At 40.1% G+C, this 22,530-nt stretch overlaps 1 protein-coding gene across 2 annotated transcripts in view; it reads left to right on the top strand.

The window, feature by feature from the left end:
* Atg10 (autophagy related 10) overlaps positions 1–22,530 on the top strand; it is a 266,526-nt gene that overhangs the window by 4,462 nt on the left and 239,534 nt on the right. The window contains exons 1-2 of one of the 2 annotated variants that reach the window (XM_028760150.1): positions 10,193–10,238; positions 11,434–11,548. In XM_028760150.1, the coding sequence (XP_028615983.1) occupies positions 11,444–11,548 (105 nt within the window). In that variant the 5' untranslated portion in view covers positions 10,193–10,238; positions 11,434–11,443. Of the gene's footprint in view, positions 1–10,192; positions 10,239–11,433; positions 11,549–22,530 lie in introns of those variants that run through there. The other variant, XM_028760149.1, reaches the window with a different exon arrangement.

Raw genomic sequence — 22,530 nt, 5'->3', positions numbered from 1 at the left:
AGCAACAAATGACAATAGCACACTATGACCATTCTTTTTGATGATCTAGTGTGGTTCTGCTTGTTTCATATACCTTATACAGTAGTCCCTAAATACAGAGCCGGTAGGTTCTGCTTAATCTGTACCCTTTCCCTTACTCCTTACATTTCCATATGTATGTATGTATGTATGTATGTATGTATGTATGTTTCTGTATATACCTTGTACTTTTTATACTGTCTTTGTAAGAATTCTGCCTGCTTTCTAGAATGACTTTATTTCCACCTGGTGGGTCATGTCCAAATTTCAGACTTTAGTTCTTGAAGAATTAAATTCATGTTTTAAAAACTTTCTCTTTTGGAGTCTTCTATGATTTTCTTAGGTTAATTTTGGTTTTTATTTCTTCCCCCTGAGGACCCACAGAGTCAGCACTTATAGGATACATGCTGTAAAAATAAACAAAATTTTTTTGGAAATAAGAAGGTGCTTAATGTCTGGAAAGAGTTTGCAAAAAGAGAAATGACGTGTTTCTGGTCTTTTATATTTGAATTCCTTCTCTTACTACCCTCTCTTTTCTTCTCTGAGTCTCAGAATTGGTCTTACCACATAGGCTGGCCTGTTACTTGTTATGTAGCCCAGGCTAGCCGTAATCTGCCTATTTTCTTCCTCCTTCAGCTTCCCCTTGGCAGGGATCCTAGGTATTTGCTACTGTACCTGGGTCCCGTTTACTTTTTACTTTTAACCATTTTCCCTTCACATTTTGCTTTTAGATGCTTTGTTGTCTTTTAAAATTAGTAACAAAGAGGAGATTTTTTTTTTTTTAGGTTTTAAGGTTTTCAGCCATTATAGAAAAAGGCTTTCTCTTTTCAACCTTGTAATTTTATTAATTAATTAATTAATTAATTAATTTATAAAGACAGGGTCTTGATTAGAAACTTTGGGTGGCTGGGAACTAGCAATCCTCAGGCCTCAGTTTCTAAAGTGCTGGAACTACATATGTAGTTTATGGAACTTTATGGACGTGTGCGTGATGTTTGAAAATACTTGGCTCAGGGAGTAGCACTGTTAGGAGGTGTGGCCTTGTTGGAAGAGGTGTAGCTTTGCTGGAGGAAATGTGTCACCGTGAGGGTGGGCTTTGAAACCCTCCTCCTAGCTGCCTTAGGACAGTCTGCTCCCATTGGTCTTTGGATCAAGGTGTAGAATCCACAGCCCCTCCTCTTCCATGCCTGCTTGGACACTGCCTTGATGATAATGGACTGAACCTCTGAACCTGTAAGCCAGCCCCAATTAAATATTGTCCTTTATAAGAGTTGCCTTGGTCGTGGTGTCTGTTCACAGCAGTAAAACCAAAACTAAGAAGTTGTTGGTACCAGAGACTGGGGTAGTGCTGTGAGAGGCCTGACCATGGTTTTGTTAAGATGAGTGTGGATTTGGGGACTTTGTAAAGCAGTGGGGTGGGTCTTTAAGTGGGGCTTAATGGGCCATATTAGTAGAAGCATGTAAGACAGTGTTCCTGAGTGTGTTTTAAACTTAACCTAGCTCAAGAGGCTTCCGAGGAGAAGACTGTTAATGTGTGGCCTAGAGACTGTTTTTGTGATATTTTGTGAAGAATTTGACTGCTTTTTGCCATGTCCATGGTGTATGCTTGAGGCTAAGGTGAAGAGATTTAGATTACTTTGACAAAGGAAGTCTCAAAACACCCTGGTATAAATTCTGCTGTGTGTGTAGTTCTTAAAGTTCCCTCTTATGAAAAGCATTTTAGTGAAAAGTAGCAAGCACAGAAAGGAAAAGTACAAAACATATAGTACAAAGAGTAAAGGGGCACCAGGAAGTGGGATGAAGCTAAATCCTGTGTTCAAGGATGTTAAATGGAATTAAGGGAGTGGTGACCTTGGGGCAAGATCCCACCCAGCTAAGCTCATGTCTGTACAGTTGAAGAAGGGAGAGTTATATCTAAGCATTATTATGACTGGTTATTGTTTTCATTTAGACATTGAATCTGGAATGAAGTGCAATCAGAAATAGGGGACACACCTGTGATCCAGAGCTTGAGGAACAATGGCCATGAACAGCTGAGACCCAGGCCTGTGGCACACACCTTTAATTCCAGGAGACAGAGCTGTGCAGATCTTTGAGTTCAAGGTCACTCTACAGAGCAAGTTCCAGGACAGCTAAGTTTAGACAGTGAAAGAAATCACCAAAAACAGAAAGCCAGTGATAATGTAATAGAACAAGAGGGCATATCTCTAGCAAGCAGCAGAACTGGGCAGCTTTGGCCATGTGACTCTGGCTTTAGAGTCCAGGATAGAAGGGACTATTGGGACAACTGTTGCTGCTTAGCTAGAGTTAAGAAATTAGCAGTGACTTAGAAGAAAGACACCAGCATCACTGAGGTGAAATCTTCTGGGAACTGTTTTCTGAGAGCACAAAGAAGCTGTGTTCTAGGGATAATCAAGGTTGTACCTTGTGCTGCATTTGGACTAAGTAATATCTAAGAGTCACCCAGGTGGAACTGGTTTTGAAGGTATGAAGGGGTCATGGAGAGCATCTGAGGCTTGGCACTCTGTGAGGCCAAGGAAGGCCATTGGTGAAGGTGCAGCCTCAATTGTGGTTGAGGGCCCAGGACTGAAGGGGTCATGCAAAGAAGTTGAGGTTTGCCACCATAGAGGGAGACTAGGAGAGGCTATTGGTGACGTCAAGTTGTGACAGAACACCTCAGTGTATTGGAGATGCCAATACTATAGGATGTTCACTAAGACCAGCAGCAGCAGTGGAATGAAGTCAACCAGAGCCTTGAAAGCTACAGAGGGCAGAGCTGGAGAAGTGGCACCAGCCCTTTGGAGGAGCCTAGAAGATCATGTGTGGATCCCAGACACTGGAATAAAAAAAGCTGTAAAGTTGAAGTTGCCTTGGAGACCCCAAGATGTTAGAGATGCCAGAGTCATGGGATACCTACCAAGGAAAGCTGCTAACAGGGAGTGGAACCAGCCCAACAGAAACAATTGTGCTGCAGTCAGCAAAGCTGAAAGGGATTGGACATCAGACACAGAGATGCAGAGTTTGGAGTTTGCCCAGCTTGTTTTTGGTCTTGGTTTTGTCCAGGATTTTCTCACTGTGTTATTTTGGAATGGTAATGTATATCCTGTGATGTTGGAGGTGCGTGATATGCCTTTTGGTTTTTATTTTATAAGGGATTACAGTTAAGGGATTGCACGAATCTCGGAAGAAACTTTGAACTTTTTACATCGTTGAGACTATTATACAGACAAGGTGACTTTTGACGTTGGACTAAATGCATTTTGCATTATGCTATAGCTAGGTATGGCCCCCATACACTCATGTGTTTGAACAAGCCTATGGGCGCTAGGTAGTGGAATGTGGTAGTTTGAATATGCTTGGCCCAGGGACTGGCACTATTAGGAGGTGTGACCTTGTTGGAGGAAGTGTGTCATTGTGGGGGTGGCTTTGAGACCCTCGTCCTAGCTGCCTCATGACAGTCTGCTCCTAGCGACCTTCAGATCAAGGTGTAGCCCTCAGCACCTCCTGCACCATGCAAATGCCCCTTCGTCTCCCTCCCTACAAGTCAAGGTCAAGGATTCTTCCTCTCAGTATTTAATTGGGGAACAGATGAATGGGTACAACTACAGTTAGGGAGGGTACATCTCTCCTGTATTCCAGTGAGGTTTCCCAAGTATTTCCTGTCTCTGAGCTATGCCTGTAACCTAGGCAGTGTTTTTTGTTTCAGTTACAGCTTATAAATTCAGGGTTTTAAATAAATAAATAAATAAATAAATAAATAAATAAATAAATAAATTCAGGGTTTGAGGAAGATGATGGCAAGGCCGTGCTACTCTCTATTTTGAAGATGCGTCTGTCCCTTCAGGTCCCCACTGCTGGCGTCATGTCACAGTATTCAGTGTATCACATTCTCCTCTAGTTGTACATATTAAAGCAGCTAGAGAGAACGTGGAGGTTGAAAACCAGTAGGAGGATGGTAACTTCGTGGGTTCTCTTGAATGAAATAGAGGCTGGAGGAGAGTGAAATGCTTCCTGTTTCCTCCTGGGACCTGCTGCAGAGGTCATGGACAGTATCGGCTCTAATCAGTGATTTTCCCCTCCAATCCAAGGACATGTTGCTTCCTGTTTAACCTTTGATTGGTGGTATGTATTGCGAGAAGGCAGGGAAGGAGACTGACCTGCTAGGTAGCTGCAAGCCTGAACTCCTTCCTCCTCCCTTCTGATGGTTCTCCAAGCTGCTTATGGGGTTGCCCCGCCCAGGCTGCCATGTGCCTTGAAATCCAGGCTTTTGGCCACCAACCCTATCACAGGACCTGCTTTTGGTTTCAGTTTTCTGGCATGATCGCTTTGCAATCATTTCCTCGGTATTTGTTAGAAGTATTTACTTGGGGATGTATGGAATCATATAATTGTTTTGGTCCGGGCATAGGATCTCACATGAAATCTACATTTTCGAGCTTTGCCTGTCAGGGTGTTGTGAGGGATGCGAATAGCTAGCTTACATGAGTTCAAGCCAAGTTGTTGTAAAAGTTAAAGCTTCCCTCTCGTAGCTAGACTGCTCTCCCCTACCCCCCTCATACTCACTCTCCTGTTTTACTGACTGATCTTAAGCTCACAGGCTCAAGTGGCACTCCTGCTTCTTCAGATTAATTGTCTGAGACCCTAGCCACAAGCTTGTGCCACCATGCCTGGTTTGCAATGGCATACTTTAAAAGGACATCATCTGTATTTATAGTTATAATAGTGTGGGTTTTAGATGGTTTTGAAGTTAACATTTCAAGTTAGCAGATAGCACAACTGATATCATGATCTTTTCCCCATACACATCATTTCTCAGTGGTACTCACCTCTCTCCTCCGTGCCCTCCTTCAGCCCCGGCCATCCATTTAGTGGGTCTCCTTCTGCGGTAAATCACCTGCCCTCACACTTTAACATCACGTCAGTTCCATTCCCTTTATCTAACAGTATGTGCTACTTCTCATGGTCAGTGATGTAGAATTTTTCCCAGGAAGGATAAACATAGATGAAGATGCTTCTTTTCATTAGTGAAAAAAGATATTTAATGTTTAAGTGTATTTATAGCATGTTCTATTATATACGTGTGTATGTTTATTTGTAAGTAACCTTAAATCTAGGGAGACAGTTATATATAAAATAATGATTCAATACACACTGTCTTATAGATTTATCAAAAGAAATATCTTCTGCAAAAAAATCAAGAAAACAAATAAACAAAGCCAAAAACCCCACACATACATAGATTTAGTTCCAAGCACATTAGATTAAAGACCACAGAAGAATATGTGATGTGGTAGTAGAGAACTGTTTCTAGTTAGTGAGATCGTCTGGATAGTGGTCACACGTGGTATTACAGTTCACTGAACTGCACAGTAGCACAGAAGTGTCTTCACTCTCTCCTGAGGGCTGACCCTGAGATTGGAAAGGTACGAGAAGCATGATTCTGTTTTCTCAATCCCTGAATTCTACTGAAGTGATTGAGAAAATTTTTGGAATGAGGTTTAAAAAAAAAAGAAGGAAAGAAAGAAGGAAAGAAAATAAACCACAGCAAGTAACCATCAGACCTGTTCAGCCACATCAAGACTCAGGCCAAGCAGATGTATCTGCTCCTTATACATCATGACACAGGAGCCATGACGCATTTGCAGCTTTATTTATAATTAGAAATGACAGGCACATCGGTTAAGATGAGAGGAGAATTCAGATTTGCTGAGCAATATATTTTTAATTTTCTTTTTGGAGACAGGGTCTTTGTATGCAGTTCAGGCTCCTCTCCAACATGAAGTGAAGCCAGTCTTCCTTAGAAGAAGCTCCTCAAGTTAGGATTAAAGGCATGGGCCACAACTCCTTGCTAAAAATTAATCTTTTTACTGACAGTTCAGTCATCCTGATATTACCGCTAATGTCTAGATTCACTTTTTTTAACCTATTTTTTTTTTGATAAAGAGTCTCTTGTAGCCCAGGCTGTTCTCCAGTTTGCTATATTGATAGGGTAGCCTTGAATTATTGATTCTTCTGCCTCTATCTCCCTAATGCTGGAATTAGAGGTAAGTACCTATATGCCCAGGCAGTCTGACTGGGCATGATGCCTCATTTCTGTAATCTCAGCATTGGAAAAGCTGAAGCAGGGGGATTCTCTCAAGTGTATGATTAGCCTGGTCTTCATATTAGTCCAGGCCTGTATGGGCTACAGAGTAAGGGTCTCCTGCGACCTATCAAAATAAGCTTGTCTAGAAACACAGAGTTCACACACACACTAGGGTTTTGAGGCAAATGGGATTATTGGTGTTGTTACTGGCGAATGGGTCACAATTGTAATTACTTCATTTTGGCCACATTTTCAGGCATCTCCTATAGGACCTGCTAAGACTGTGATTTCTGCTTCTACTGGTCAGAGGAAGAGGGAGAATCCAGGCTTGAAAGTGTGACTAAATATGCTGATTGCATTATGTTTTTATTTTTAATAAGTTGAGCCACTCTTACTTGAGGAAAGAAGCAGTATTTCATTATGGTGCGTTGTGAGGATTTGAGTGAGATTAATAACCTTTTAATATGGTGTACCTGCAAATTTGCTAATCAAGTTGTGTTTGCATTACAGTATGTGACGTCCTTCAGCAAAGCTCAGTCCTTAGATAATTTTAAAAGTATGTAACCCAATATTAATTAGTGTCTTATTGTTCAGTCATCTTGCTGGTACCACACTGATATTAATTATAACACATGACTATTGAATGAAAATTTATATTTCAACTAGCATTTTTTAATAGTTTAGTAAATTTTAAGTACCTGGAGGGCTTAGAGGATAAAGTGTTTTTACTTGCTCTATTTTGTTACCAAGAGTTGGCTTGAGACTTTAAAACCCTTAGGTATATAATCCATTTTGATGAATTTTCTATTTTTTTTAATTTATTTTTATTTATTTTTTGAGTGTGGGTTACCCTATGTATCCATGGCTGGCCTGGAACTCACCGTGTAGACTTCGCTGACCTCAGACTGACAGAGATAAGCTTGCCTCTGTCTTCTGAGTGCTGGGATTAAAATGTCCACCACCTGGCATGACAACTATGTATTCTTGATGAATTGAGTTCTGTTTGTGGTGATTTGTTATTTTGTGGCGTATGTCAGGATTGCCCATCTTTAGCAGAGCCCCGTTTCACTCCTAGTTCTCCATCTTTTCTCTAAGTGTTGAGATGGACTCTTGCCGTCTGTCTGATTCAGATCCAGGATTATTATCTCCAGCCTGGAGTCTTGCTCCCTTCGGAGGTGGACTCATCTCTGAATGCTTGCTCGACTGGTTATTTGTGGATCTACAGACTCTTCAGTCAAGCTTGGGCTAAGCTGACCCTACCTCTCTCCTAAACCCGTCCTTCCTCCAGCGATTGCTACTGCTACTCCACAGAACATGTGGCATCATGCTCAGATCACTCCTGTCCTGCATTTGAAACCCTCCTTCACTCCGCACAACATCTCCAAATCTCTCTTGGATTACCAAAAGCCTTACTGCTGATTTCATCCAGTTAAGACAAGACCACTGACAGGATTTGTAGTTTGCTGACAACCAAACTACAAATCCTGTCAGAGTTTTGCTCCAGGCCCTGCAGCCCTCAGCACAGTTCTTAGTTCCTCTCACACCTTCTCATATACTCAGGAGATCTGTAGATGGGCACGGTGGTCCATGTTGGCAATCCCAGCATTCAGAAAGGAAGACCAGGAGTTTGAGGCCAGCCTGGGCTTTATAGCAAATTCCAAGCTATCCAGGGATACATATCAAGAATTTGTCTCAAAAACTAAACCAAACCAAACCAAACCAACCAACCAACCAACCAACCAACCAACCAACCAACCACAACCCAGAGACCTACCTGTGTTTGTATATATCCTGTTCCCATTTCTCTTTTGTTTGGTTTACTCTGATTTTTCCTTTTGGATGTTTCCTTCATTAGGATCACACTGAATTTTGTCACTATTTACCCATAATTCTCTATGCAGTCTAGGTATGGCATGTGCATCCAGGAATGTCTGACCCTGCCACAATGGAAGTTCTCATAGCTTCATTTTTCTTGGTCCCTTTCCTGCTTCCTAGCCTTCTGGGATGACCTGCACTGATCTCAGGAGCTCACCCCCACAGGAAAGACAGTTCTGAAATGTCCACCCTTTGGAGTGTTACCAAGTTCTGTATTCTCAAGAAAAGATATTTTGAGATCAAAAGAGGTAACAACCTTTTGCTAACTGTTTCTACCTCCGTGCACAGCGGAGCTCCAGGCTGGGCTTGGAGAGCCAATACCAGTGGGGCACTTTTCACATACGAATCTTACACGACAGTCACATGCTCACAAGAAGTGCATCCACGGAGTAGTTTTAAAGCAAAGTTGATATTTAAAAACAATCCTGAAGTCTTTGAGTGGAAGGCCCCTTTTTCCTCTACTCCACAAAACTTCGAGTACAGAGATTGTTGATGGTCCCACTTCTGTGACGCTGATTTTAGGTCACTGCCTCTTCAACATTATATGTAATTTCTGTCCCTTTGAGGAGTCTGTAATTCAGTTTGTAAGCCATAGCACCTACTGTCTTTGTCCAGTGACATTAGGTGCCTGAAATATCATGTGGGGAGCAAATCCAAGTGTCTCAGTGTTTGGAACTTCCTGAGTGCCAATCATATTTGCCTACAGTCAGCTGGGTCTGCCGAGCCCTTGTTCACACTGAGGCATCAAATCTGACTCTCATGAACGGTCCCTGCAGCTCTTAAACCTTTTTGCTGTCCTGCATCCTTTAACATCTTTACATCTTTACCCATTTCCCATCTTCTCTTGCCCTTTTTTTTTTCCTGCCTAACGTGAACTGACCTGTGGCCACCAGCATTTCTCCTGTCCTAGACTCTGCCACTGAACAGCTCAGCCAACCTGCAGCCTTGCATCACAGATCCTCTCTCTGCTCTTCCCATTCTTCTGGAGCTGGGCACTCTGAAGCAGGTCACAGATCAGAGGGACGAACTACAAATCCAGGGCCTTATTGGGTGTCACCCTCACTCCATCTGCTTATCATTAAGTGCTGTCTCGTGTCCCTCAGCAGATTCCAGTCTCAGTCCTTTCTCAGGCGCTCTCCCTTATCGTTACTCTCACCTTTTGAGCACCTGAATATCTTGTGACCTCCTCTTCCTTAACCCAGAGACTCCTAAACACTCCTGAAAAGAGACACAATGGCTGCTCTGACAGAGTTTGCCAGGCTGAGAACAGGCTGGTCTGCCACCAGGGCCTTGCTGGCAGTAGCGTGGATTGCTTTTTAATATTTCACACAAGTCTAACCATCCATGGTGCTGGCAAGGATGTTCTGTTCCACGAGGTCAGTATATTGTTTCCCCATTACTTTCTCTATGTGGGTGGGGTCTCTTTAACCAGCCTTCATGCTCAGTTCAAGTATGTCCTTCCTAAGGCTTCTGGGCCTCCTTAATTACTGATTTGTATTGCACTCACCACTTTGAAGACGTGGCCTGCAGACTTTCCTCACTTTTAGTTTTCTCTTTAGTCCAACATGACTTAGCTGCACTCTGGCTGCAGTTCATTATGGCTTCTGCCATATATACAGTGACAATGACTGCTTCATAAGTTCCATAGATAATTTTCTTTTCCCAATCAGTCACATTGGTAGGTACTGGTTTTGCTGTGCTTCCTGGAAAGCGGTGTCCTTAGCTCTATGACTCTGACATTACTAGGCTCTCTGAATGCTGTTTCCTTAATCTCTAGATAGTTGTTGGTTCCTCTTCCTCTGTAGATACCTTAAATGTTGGTGTTCTGAAGGTTTATTTTAACCTTGCTTCTGTTCCTGTGCACAGAAGTTTTTCATGTTTTGACAGGGCAAATACCTGGGATCCCAGCCACTTCGGTAGCTGGTTGGATAGAGTCATGGGTCTGTATGTTTCTCCTCTGTGTCTGTGCTTTCAGGTACCCTGTCCCCACCTAGCTCGAGAGCAGTAGGCTTCTCTTCTAGGGACACACGTTTATCTGACCCTTATCGAGGCACTTACAGGATACACAATCACAGAAATTACAGTTGTCTTCTTGTATTTTTTTGGTTTGTTTAATTAAACTCCGTATTTATGATACACAGATATGGTTTGTGAGCATACCCTCCTCTCTGAGGAGCAGAACGCTTTATGGTCGTCATGCTGCAGAGTCTGCGCTGCAGCTATACTGTGTGTTAAGCCAGAGTGTGGTGGATAAAGGCTGGTAAGACACTCTCCACCCATGTTTGTTTTGTTGTTATCTCCCTTTCTTAGAGCGTGAGTTCTTACAAGTGTCTGCCTTTTCCATGTCTAACTTTTCTCTATGCATGATGCCTATGTAACATACATTCAACTGAGTGCATAGACACATGTTTATATAGGTTCAGCTAAATTTGAATAGTCTGCATAGTGGGTTGGGAAACAGCTTGTTTAATAGACAGGTCTTAGCTCTGAATTCCTTTTTATTTGTATCTGTGAACAGATTCCTTTTGAGTTTTTATCTAAGGAATGGAGATAACCCACCTTCGGTTATGAGAGGATTACATGGAGATGTGAAGTGTCTTGCACTATATATAGTAGTTGACACACTAAGCAATGGTTTTGATGCTCACAGCTAATGAGACAGAACATTTGTTGCATCCAACTTCTTTCATTGAGAGGCCTCAACTACATGATCTGGCAGTTTTCTTATGTGCTAAAATATTTCTAGAAGTAATATTTTATGTTTTGAACAGCTTTCTACAACAACTATAACTACAACAACTATGAGTATTTCTTGGTATGTCACATTTGTGAGTTTGATCTAGTAGTAATTAATTAACTTTATACCCTGGAAAGCAATTTCAAGCTTTGCAATGGCATTTGTTGAAGAGTTGACCCTTCTAATAAAGTGCGAAGGGCAGCTGGCTTCCATGAATCACTGTAACAGGGCAATGTAAGTGCTGAGGTAGGAAGCAGAAATGTTTCCAGGAGCATATTTGAGAACATTACTCAGAATCAGATAAAATTAAATGTGAGGATTATACTACATTCAACACCACCTTTATGATTACAAAAACAAACAGCACAGAGTGTTTGGTCAGATGATCTGTTAATTTGTAGTGCATGTTTAGCAGGTGTGAGGATCTGGGGTCAGTGCCCAGCAATTCAAAAAGAAAACCAGACAAGAATCCCTCTCAAACAACTAAAACTCAGTCAAAGAAAACTCCTTAGATGAGTACTCTTATTTCAAGTGTAGGCTTTTAGGTTCAATGTTGTTTAAAACCAAATGAGGTCAGGATGAGACTATGGGGAGAAGAAAGTCTTTAACAGATGATCCTGAGGATGCTCTCCGTTGTCTTGCCCAACTCTGGGAAGCTTAAGCTGATGCTAATATTGTTTTTGTCTATTTATTTATTTATTTATTTATTTATTTGCAGTTTCACTAACATGGAGGATGAGTTCTTTGGAGAAAAAAGCTTCCAACGTTATTGTGCAGAATTCATCAGACATTCACAACAGATAGGTGACGGCTGGGAATGGAGGACAGCCAAGGTGAGAAGAGAAGATGTGTTCCTTTGTTTCTGTGTTTTGATGGGTCTTACTACACAATGTAGCTAGCCTGGTACTATCTATGTATCCCAGGCTTCCCTCAAACTCACAGCAATCCTTCGTCTCTGTCTCCCGGGTGCCAGGTCACAGGCTTTGGTAACCTCACCTGGCTACAACAGGGACTCCTGTTTCCTTGTTTATTGGAGGGTTATTTATTTTTGTTGTATAAAAATATCGATAATAGATAATAAGGAATAACAGTGAGGTTGATTTAACAAAAGGCATGAATTTTATAGCATTCTTTAAAACATGTCCATTTTATTATTCTGTCTACATATAATCATGATTATTTGGCTAATAAAGTATTATCTAGAGAAGTCCTTAGGTGACCTTACTGAATTAATAGATAAGGTCCCTTACAATATTAATTATTGCTGTGTAAACAGATGTTTCTCGGAGCTTCATACTCGTTGTTTACATTATAAATTCTCTCTCTCTGTCTCAGTTGTGAGATAGGCTCTGACCTTAACTTTATATCTTATCAAAGATGACATTGAGCACTCTCCTGCCTCTGCCTCTCAAGTACTGGAGTTAGAGGCTTGTGCCACCACACCTGGCTATACTAAAATATTCTTAGGACGCTATTTTTGTCTAGAGCAATAGTTCTTAGCCTGTAGGTTGAGATCCCTTTGGAGGTCACATATTAGATATTTACATTATAATTCATAATAATAGCAAAATTGCAGTTATGAAGTAGCAACAGAATAATTTTATGGTTGAGGGTCAGCACAACATGAAGAACTCTGTTAAGGGGCCTAGAGTTACGAAGGTTGAGAGCCACTGGTTTATAGAGTGATGGCAATGGTTGTCCTGAAATCACATCAAAGCCCAGCACTCACAGAGTCTTGAGGATTAAGGACCATGGAATTTGAGAACTTCTTAATAACATAAAGATCATACAGGATGCTTTGTCTTTTGATTCTATTATAAAATAATGTAAAAGCCTTATATACTCTTGTATTTCACAGTTGGTAATGTTGTCTGCTAAAAGCTTTCTGAGCGTAGCCTGAAGTCTTTTTAGAGAACAGGTTTTCCCTGTCTGACATTTTAGTTGATTCATGACCATAACAGGCTCTTGCTTCTCTGCTTCCTGGTTCCGCTTCCTGTGTGCATCTGAGACACCGGAACATTTGGACTTAGTTCCCACGATCTAGAACTGAGCCGGGAGATGCAGGTCCTGCGCCTACTCAGAATGCCACTGGGCTGAAGCCATGGGTTCTTTGGGGTCATTTCCCTGAATCAGGCTCTGGCTGGTGGCTCCTGGGCACTTGTGGGTGTTCTCAGATTTACTCTCCGCCTGGTGACTCAACAGTGTGTTACTTTGAGACAGGGACTTGCTCTGTGGTGCAGCTTGCTTCCCCTGGACTGGGATTACAGGCATGAGTCTCGGTGATAATCAGACCTTTAACCCCGAGGGGCCTTTCCTGGTGTCCTTTGCAGACAGTTGACTTTATTTGCACCTTTAATTGATTTTATTCTTGGGTAGCTTATAGTTTTCTTTACTATTAGGTTTGAGTTTTCATTCGAACTTTCTATGAGTTATATTAAGGAATCACTATCTCTGCATGTTAATCTTACACCAGTAACTTTGCTGTGTTCTTACTGCATTCCTTGTTGATATTCCTGTGTTGTTTCACCATTGAGTAGGAACATTTTAAATAATAATCCTAACAGCTCTCTTTCTTTAGCTTGATTTACTGTTAATTGTTCTGATATTCAATGAGTCTAAGTCCTTCCCTCCTTTTTTCCCTCCCTCCCCCCTCCCTCCTTTCCTACCTGTCTTGGTGTTAGGAACTGAAGCTCATGTATAGGTTTCTGACTCATCCTCTTTTGTAAAGGTACTTTTTATTTGGCAATGATAAATTTTAAGAATTATAACACATAGTAAGAAAAAGCAGTGTTCTCAAATACCCTTTATGTCCTGATTTTGAGAATCAGGACAATAAATCAGTGTTCCTGAAAATTCTCAGAAATTTCACAATTATGATTATTTTTAAAATACTTTTCTAACCATTTTCACACTCTGTAGTTTGGTAGTTACAATTCATGTTTAAAGACTAAATATACTGAATTTCATAGTACTTTCAAAGAACTAGAACTTTCAGGAATATTCTAATCATGAAAAGCATAATTTAAGAACCAGGTCTCCCAGCAAGGTAACCAATAAGCCCTTCATGGCCCGTTTTGGCTTATAACCTCCAGGGACCATGTGGGAAGTTTCTCTCTGCCCTTTGCCCTTTTTATTTTGTTGTTGTGTTTTTGAGACAGAGACTTATGTAGCCCTGGTTGACTTTCAGTTCATCTTGTAACTGAGACTGGCCTTGAACTCTGATTCCTTAGACCCTGCCTCCCAAGTGCTGGGATCACAGGCAGGTTGCACTGTATCTATCTCTGCCTGCTACCTTCTATACATCAGTTGGCAGCAAGGTGATAACGCTGTTAACATTTCAGAGAGCTAATGGAGTAGGGTGGGGTCTGTATGCCACTGGGTGTGAAATGAGGTAGTGCTAGGGTTCAGGGGAGCTTTCAGGAAGGAAGTTGTTTCTACCAGAAGTTCTTCACTGTATTTGTAAACTATGACCTTCGACTTTGTTACTGACCAGTCTTTGAAACAGCATAGTTAAGTCTAATGTCATGTTTACTGTCCTTCAGGCTGCTGAGTTAGGAAAGGTTTCTACCCTTTAGTGTGAGAGTTATACCTCTAATTAAGGGTCTTTCCTCCAAGTAGGATAAGCTCTTAGATGCCAACACCAACACCAGAGAAAATCTAGATAGCCTGAAGACACTGACTGTAAAAGCAAATGTCTGTGGAGACCGGGGTGGTAACGTACATGAGACAAACCTTCAGGGATTAGCAATGTGCAAAATGACTGACAGTAAGTGTCTGTCCAGGTTGTCTGAACGTTGATATCTTTTGATATTTTGGGAAAAGTAAAAACTCCTGATTTAGGAGAAGTTTCTGAATTGTTAAGTGTTGGTAACTGGTTAAAAATCATGATCTGAAACACTGTGAAGATAAACCAGACTTTAGTGATGTGTCCTGAGTGGTCTATGGATGGGCAGCACAGGAATTCTGGGGTCAGGTGTCTGTATAACTTGACTGGTTCCTCAGCGAGCCCTGCCTCAGTGTATGTGCCTGATCTGAGCTGTGAAATGGAGGGACTCCATGCTGCCTCTACACGGGTTCAGGGCTGCTAGCCTCTCATGTGATCCATTTTGCTGCTGAACTCCCCCATACCTTATTTGTTCTATTTAAACATAGTTAACCCTTTGCAAGATATTTCTGTTTAGGTCCTACTTCCTGCATGATTTTTTCCTTGTATTCAGTTGGAACTCTATTTTATCACAGAATAATGTAGAAGCTGCTTAACATTGAGCCTTCTACACAACTACAGTGTCACTGTCCACTACAGCTCACTTCCTTCAGTTCTTTCTCTAAATGCCCAGAAACAAAGAACATTTGTCAGTGCTAGAACACAAAGTATCATGAGGGGATTCTAAATCTCGGTGAATTTCCAGGGACAGTGGGAGATCTGTCTCAAAAAAGGGGGCCAGGGGAGTGGTTGGAGGGCAAAAGACTGGTATACTCTATATGGACAGACAGCATCCGTGTGCTTCCTGCATGTACATACACAGGGGAGGATTAGGGGATGCGGCATGCTCCAAGTTTAGACATTGTACACTCAGATTCAGTTATGAATTCATTTCTTTCTGATTTTTTAAATTGTTTTGAAATAATAATATTAAGCTAACAAACTTTAAAGCCCCACCCACTTATTTTTTTGACTATTGGTTTAACTTGAACTTCACAGTAATATTTATAATGTTCACTCTCACTTTACCCTTTGCCTCTCTCGGAGTTAGGTCATTTTGTGTTTTAAGGAAAATGAAAGACGCCACTGTATGAACCATTGCTCTTCTCCTTATACCACATGGTTAATGATGTTTATTATGGTGAATCATAAAACATGTCTACAGGCGTCTTCCCTCGGGGTTACTGTGAGCTTATTGCAGTCCATGAAACCTAATGTCGTCTAAGAAGGTCTCTAGAATTCTCTGGACAGAGGTGCTACAAATCTCAGCTCTATTTTTGTGCATCCATGAAATCTTAAGTATGTATTTAGAAATTTAATATCACAGTAGGCTGGAGATGTAGCTCAGGGAAATCACACCTGCCTACCAACACGAGGCCTCCACACCGTAAAAACAAAAACAACAAAAAAAGCTCATTTCACCTTTTCTTCTAGAGTTTTCCATTTGTTAATTGTGTTTGTTATATATGTGTGTCTGTTCAGACATGTCATATTTGTGTGTGTGTGTGTGTGTGTGTGTGTGTGTGTGTGTGTGTGTATAGGCCAGAGGTTGATGTTCAGTGTGGTTCTTAATCACTCTGTATCAGATTTTTTGATATCTAGTCTCTTAGTCATGGAGTTCACTAAATTTGTTGAGTTTATTGGTGGTGGTGAGATTCTGGACTGGTGTTTCCTGGTTCTTGGCCTGTTATTGTTGTAATAAAGGCTCACACATATCCCAGAGTAGCGAGAAATGTTTACTTAAAGCAACATGGTAGCATAGGTAAGAAAGAACTATGAGTGAGTGTTCTCAAGAGCTCCAGGCATTGCATGGAGTTTCCTCCAATGGTGTTCAACAGGAGCATGGTTGCTGAGGGATACTTTGGGTGGTTCTCCATTTTGATTGTAAACCTTTGCTCTCTGAGTATGTCTCTTCCCATAATGCATTGAATTTATGCCATATGCATAAGCATGAGATGGTAAATAAAAGAGTTTCCCTAAAAGTTAACTGAGGGGGCACAGTCTTTCTCACTGAGCATGAGGAAGACTAGAATGGGAAGACCCATTCTAGGCCAGTCCCTGACAACTCTACCCAGGAATATCTGAGTTATGACCTTTCTACTCAAGTATGTCTGAGTTATGATTGAATAGAAACTGTATATGACTGATGGGTGTTATGAAGAGCAGAAACTTCTTGCATCCTTTGAAGTGGGGTATGTATGCAGCTCAGTGGAGATGGGGTGCTAGGTTGCTAACATACTGTCGGCTAGATACATTGTTCTGAGATGTGTGTGTGTGTGTGTGTGTGTGTGCAAGGTAAACACAGAGAGTGCTCACCACCAAGGTCACTGTTAGGAGAGTCTGCACAGCCTAAGCCCAGTAAGTCAGAGTTGCTCAGCTGTTCATTGCCTGTGTTGCTTCCTTCAGTTTGGCTGGACTGCTTGGCTAACAAGCCCCAGGGAGCTTCCCATTGCTGCCTCCCCAGTGATAGGGTTCTAGACATAAGCTGTTGCTCCCAAGTTTTTATGTGGGCTTTGGGCAACTGAACTTTTTTTTAGTTAATGTCTATATATCTATTTTTCACAGCATATTGCTAAAGTAACTTCTTATACATTTGAAAGTTTCCTTCTCTCACTGTAGTGTGGAAACAGGACATTTAGACATTGCAAACAAATTCTCCCTCTTTCTTGAGATTAGACTTAATATAGTTAACATCAACTAATTTTTCTGTTATTCTTTATTGTGTTTTTCAGACGGAATTTCATGTAATTCAGGATGGCATTTTAACTGAGGATGGCCTTGAACTCCTGGCTCTCTGTCTCCACATCCAGTGGGCTGGGAGTACAGGCATGTGCTAGCATGTCTGGCTTTGTATGTTATTCTTAAGAATTATAGAGCTTTTCCTTGCATTAATAACTGACTGCTCAGTTCAACCTGCTTGATTACATTTCAAAAGACACATACCAATGCATTAGAAATATTTTTATTATTTCTAATATAACTTAGGAACTAGTTATTACAAAGGTTGTTCCTTAATTTATATAAAGTTAAAAAATGGCTACATAAGGTGTTATATTTGGGAGGTTAAGGTAGATAAATTGCTCTGCGTTCAAGGGTAGCCTGGGATATATTTATCTATCTATATCTATACCAATACTGATACCGATGCCTATACTTATAGTGAGATCTCAATGGAATGGTGGCAAAAAACCAAACCAAACCAAACCAAACCAAACCAAACCAAACCAAAAAACTTCTTCAAAAAATAACTAAGAAGTGAATTAGGCTTTAAGCAGAAGCAAGAGGGTAGTGGGCTTGATTATTGCTGGTATAACAGCCTTAATTACATTAGTTGCTAGCACCACTACTTCTGCAGTTTCTTTGACATAAGAAGTTAAGACTGCTACTTTTGTTAATCATTTAGCAAAAAAATGTTACTAATGTGTTGAGTCTACAAGAGGATTTAGATAGGCATTTGGAACAGCGGATTGATGCTCTTTATCCTATTCAAATTATTGGAAGGAGGTTCAGAGTTTAAGATTAAGGAGCCATCTAGAGTGTCATGCCAAATACCAGTGGAGTTATGTTACTTCTAAAATTTACAATGATAGTAATTATTATTAGGGAAAAGTTTAAAGACACCTGCAGTGTATTTAGCATAATTCTAAACTCTCTGGATGTTTTAACTTTGCATAGTGAACTTATGAATTTAAAGAAAGGCGCTCTGCTGAGCATTGATGCTGCAGATACTGTTCATAAAATTATCCATGGCTTGAGGTCAGTATTTCCATTTTGGTCAAGCTTCAAGAATGGCATAAATAGCTTGATCACAGTAGCCCTTTTTGTCCTGGGAATATGTTTATTCCTGCTCATCGTGTGAAATCTTGTCTTTAACAACATTAGCATGTTGGTAGCCGAAATACATGACTTGAAACTGAAAACAGACTCCCAGATAGAGATATTAATTTAGCAGGCTGCAAGCCAAGGACAAGTAAAATTCTGCACAGAGCCTTACCAACCTAAGACAGAAGTGCATTGCTTTTGATAATGCATATTCCACAACAGGTAAGGAATGCTTTCTTGTCAGAATGACCTAAGACAGGCTCAATATGTTTATGAAGTAAAAAAAAAGGGGGGAGATGTGGAGAGCTTTTGGGGATGCTTGGCAGGAATCTGACATTGGCCAAGGAGAAGGAAGTGGGCTTCAGGTAGGAATCTGACATTAGGCTAGAGCAAAGAAGTAATTTCAGATAGGAATCTAAATCTTAGGCTAGAACAAAGAAATAGTTTCAGGCAGGAATCTAAATCTTAGGCTAGAACAAAGAAGTAGGCTTCAGGCGTGAAAATGACTTAGGGCTAGAACAGGGAAGTAGACTCAGATATTTTGGTCATCCTGATAAGACTTTAGAAATAGTGATCACAGATGTTATCAAGAGACTTTGTTTATTGCCTTGCTTGTTCTTCGACTATTTATGCTTATTTTGTTGCTTGTTCCTTGACTATTTGCATCGATTGTATTGCTAGTTCCTCAACCTAGAACTGACCTTAATACTTGCATGTAATTAAAATGGTATAAAAGCAAAAAGGAGGAAGGAGGATGGGATAGGGGTTTTCTAGGGAGCGGAAATGGGGAAAGTGGATGGCATCTGAAATGTAAATAAATAAAATATCCAAAAAATATATGTAGAGAATGTTTAAAACTCAACAACACAATAGTAATCATATAGAAAATAAACAAAATCCACACACCTTAACAGAGACATGAAGTTGGCAAGTAAGCACAGGAAGATTCTCCCTATCAGATGTCATCAGGAAAGACATGGAAAGAGTACATGATGTCATACACAGCATTAGAACGGCTAGAGTTTGGAAGACTTACGTGCCTAATTCTATCAAGGACAGGAACTCTCGTTTATTGCTCCTGCCCATGAAAAATTGCTCTGCCATTTTGGAGGATGGGTTAGCAATTCAAGTAAAACTGAATATACTCTTACCACACAATCCAGCAATCATACTGCTTAGTATTTACTCAGTTGAGTTGAAAAGTTGTGTACTCACAAAAACCTGTGTAAGGATGTTTATGACAGCCTTAGTCATAGTTGCTATAAACATAGTTGTAACCGAGATCTCTTTCAGAGCTGGATGAACTGTGACAGCTAGACAATGGAGTACCACCCAGCACCGGAAGAAATGGGTTGTCAGGCCAAGAAAAGAATGGGAAAATTTTGTAAGAATGTTTTTGCCGGCATGTATTCAGTGGACACGGAGGGATCCTAAATGCACATTGGGATAGGAGATTTGTGGGGAGGGGAATGGGGAAAGAGGATAACATTTGAAATGTAAATAAATGACATATCCAATAAAAAATAACTAAGTAAAAACTTCAATTTAGCTGAGTATAAATTTAAACTGCTTGACGATTTGTTTTTCATAGACATCTTTGTCTCTGAGTAACACACATCACTTTTGTTCAAATCCTTCACCACTTTACTATGTATGTCCAAGTTTACAATTTAAGGTAGATTGTAAAGTGTCTCCACGCTTTATCTGTATGATCTGAGTACAAAGCCCACCATGGGCCCTCCATCACTCCTGCCCTGCTGAGTTTCATACCTCATTTATTTGCACAGCTATCTTTAATGTCTTATTATGAAAAATTCCAGCATACAACACTAGAGAGAATCGTATAATGAATTTCTATGTACCTATCACCTGGCTCCCACAATTATCAACTCACAGCCAGAGACACAGTGTTTCAAAGCATCTGTCTGTGTTATATGTGAAATGACGTAATATATCTCAACTTAATTAACTTGGCTTTGTTTTCCCTTCAAATGATAGGGTTTCCAAGCAAACTCTGAAATTTTATTTATTGTCATATATTAAAGGAAATGAAAGCACTTCAACAGAGAGTCCCAAAGAAAAAAATGGTATTTTTATAAATTTTATTTTATTTTAAAAACTGTATCAAAATATATGTAACATGAGGCTTACTATTTTAATACTTAGATACATTGTTCATCAGTGTTGAGTTTACTTATGCTGTTGAGGGACCACACTGCTGAAGTTCACACCCCTGAAGTTCACAGTGCTCTTCCTAACCATCCTCTTACTCTGTCCCTCTGTGTCCGATAGTTATGGGCATTTTACATGCCATGCTGGAGTTAAATTCTTCTGTTAATGACTGGCTTCTTTCATTTTGTATAATGTCTTCAAGATTAATTTTTTATTTCTATGAATTTTGATCAAGACTTTTATGAAAAAGAGAGATGGAAAGAGAATTTAGAAAATATCTCTGTTATGTTATGGCATCTTGAATATATAGGGTTTTTTAAAAAGATATTGCAATTCTTTTTGTTTATTAAGCATATTATTAAAGAGAATTAATATTTTCCATACGGTTTAACAAATGGCTCAGGTGCTTTGAGTACTTGATATTCTTCAACACAATCAGAGTCCAATTCCCAACACCCAGGTCAGGTTGCTCACAGCTGCCTGTACCTCCTGATCCAGGGGCTCTAACATTCTCTTCTGGACTCTGTGGGTACTCAAAACTACCTGCACAGACTCCATCCCCCCATACATGTGCATACACATAATTAAAAATCAAATAATTCTTTAAAAATTATATATATATTTTTTTCTGATATATAAACCTGATTGATATGTAAACCTCAGATTATAAAGAAGACAATTTTCTTGTTATATGTAGTTTACCTAACTAGTTCCTATTTTTGTTTGAATTGGAGCTTTGCTGTGTTGCCCAAGCTGGTCTCCAGCATATGGGCTCTTGAGTTATCCTTCTGTTTCAGTTCTTAAATAGTTTTGATTACAGGTCTATACCTGCACATAATAACCCATTCAAAGTTGTATTCTTTATATATCAACCTCTTGGAAGTAATTGTTTTCACTTCAAAAAGGAAATATTAACTAAAATGTCTGTGTCTGTATGTACGAGTTACTTCTCTTTTGCTGTGATAAAATACATGTCCAAAAGCAGTGTAAGAAGGAAAGGGTTTATTTTGTCTTACAGTTCTACAGGGATAGAGTCTGTAATGGTGGAGAAGGCATGACATCACAGCAGGAGCAGGAAGCTGGTTGATCACATTATCACCACCACACAGGGAAGCAGAGAGCAAGCAGGAAGTAGGGTGATCCTTTGAACCCTTAAAGCCTGTCCTCCAGTAACATGCAAGACTGCCATCTATAAGTTCCGTAACCTCCCCAGAGAGCTCGCATGACTGGGACTAAGTGTTTAAATACAGGAACTTATAGTGACATTTCTCGGTCAAACCACAACACTATCTATACTGTATCTAAAGATGGATGGAAAATTAGTGACAATTTTTATGTTTACTGAAAGATAATTGCCAGGGATTTTTAAGAACAATGTTGCCTTATATGAGTAACAGATAAGTCTGTTTCTTGGCTGGCTGTGGTGATGCAGGCACAACACTTCCCAGGTTGAGACCAGAGGACCTGTCACACTGCCCACAGCTTTGAGGGCAGCCTAGGTTATACTGTGAGTTCTTGTCTCAAAGACCTACCAAACTAAATCACACTACCACCAAACCAAAAAAGCATGTGTTAGTTTGCAATACTTAATTTTTATTCCTCTAGTTTGCTTTATAGCTTTATGTATCCTCTTACTAATAATCCTCCTTTCCTGGGGATTGTGAACATAGATATATGTGTTTAATCATTCACTGTTAGTTAATGAAATATTTCTGGCTCAAAATGTCACTGATAATGGTTAAGTATATTGTACTCGTATCTCTTGAGACTAGACTAGATTTTTTAAAAACAATTATCTTTGGAGATTAGGAGAAAAATGTACTTGGAAATGAATGCTGTGGTTTGTGATAAATTTGGAATCCTAGTCAGTTGCACTAGGTTTTGTATTCATAATTTATTGAGTGTTGTGATATGATTTGTTTCCTAAGTATATATAAGTCTTTAGCAGTCATTATAAGTACTGCTTGTATCACTTATGAATTTTATACGTTCCAACACCATGATCACCAAGACTTTTGAGAAATGAAAGCTATAATACTTTGCAAACTGATAACTTAAATAATGGTAGCAATTATGCCAGTTTAACACATAAGAGCTCACACTTAGTTGTAGTGATGA

Source organism: Grammomys surdaster, unplaced genomic scaffold (genome assembly GCF_004785775.1).
Source record: "Grammomys surdaster isolate TR1022 unplaced genomic scaffold, NIH_TR_1.0 126391, whole genome shotgun sequence".
Lineage (NCBI taxonomy): Eukaryota > Metazoa > Chordata > Mammalia > Rodentia > Muridae > Grammomys > Grammomys surdaster.
This window is presented reverse-complemented; position numbering and strand designations above follow the sequence as displayed.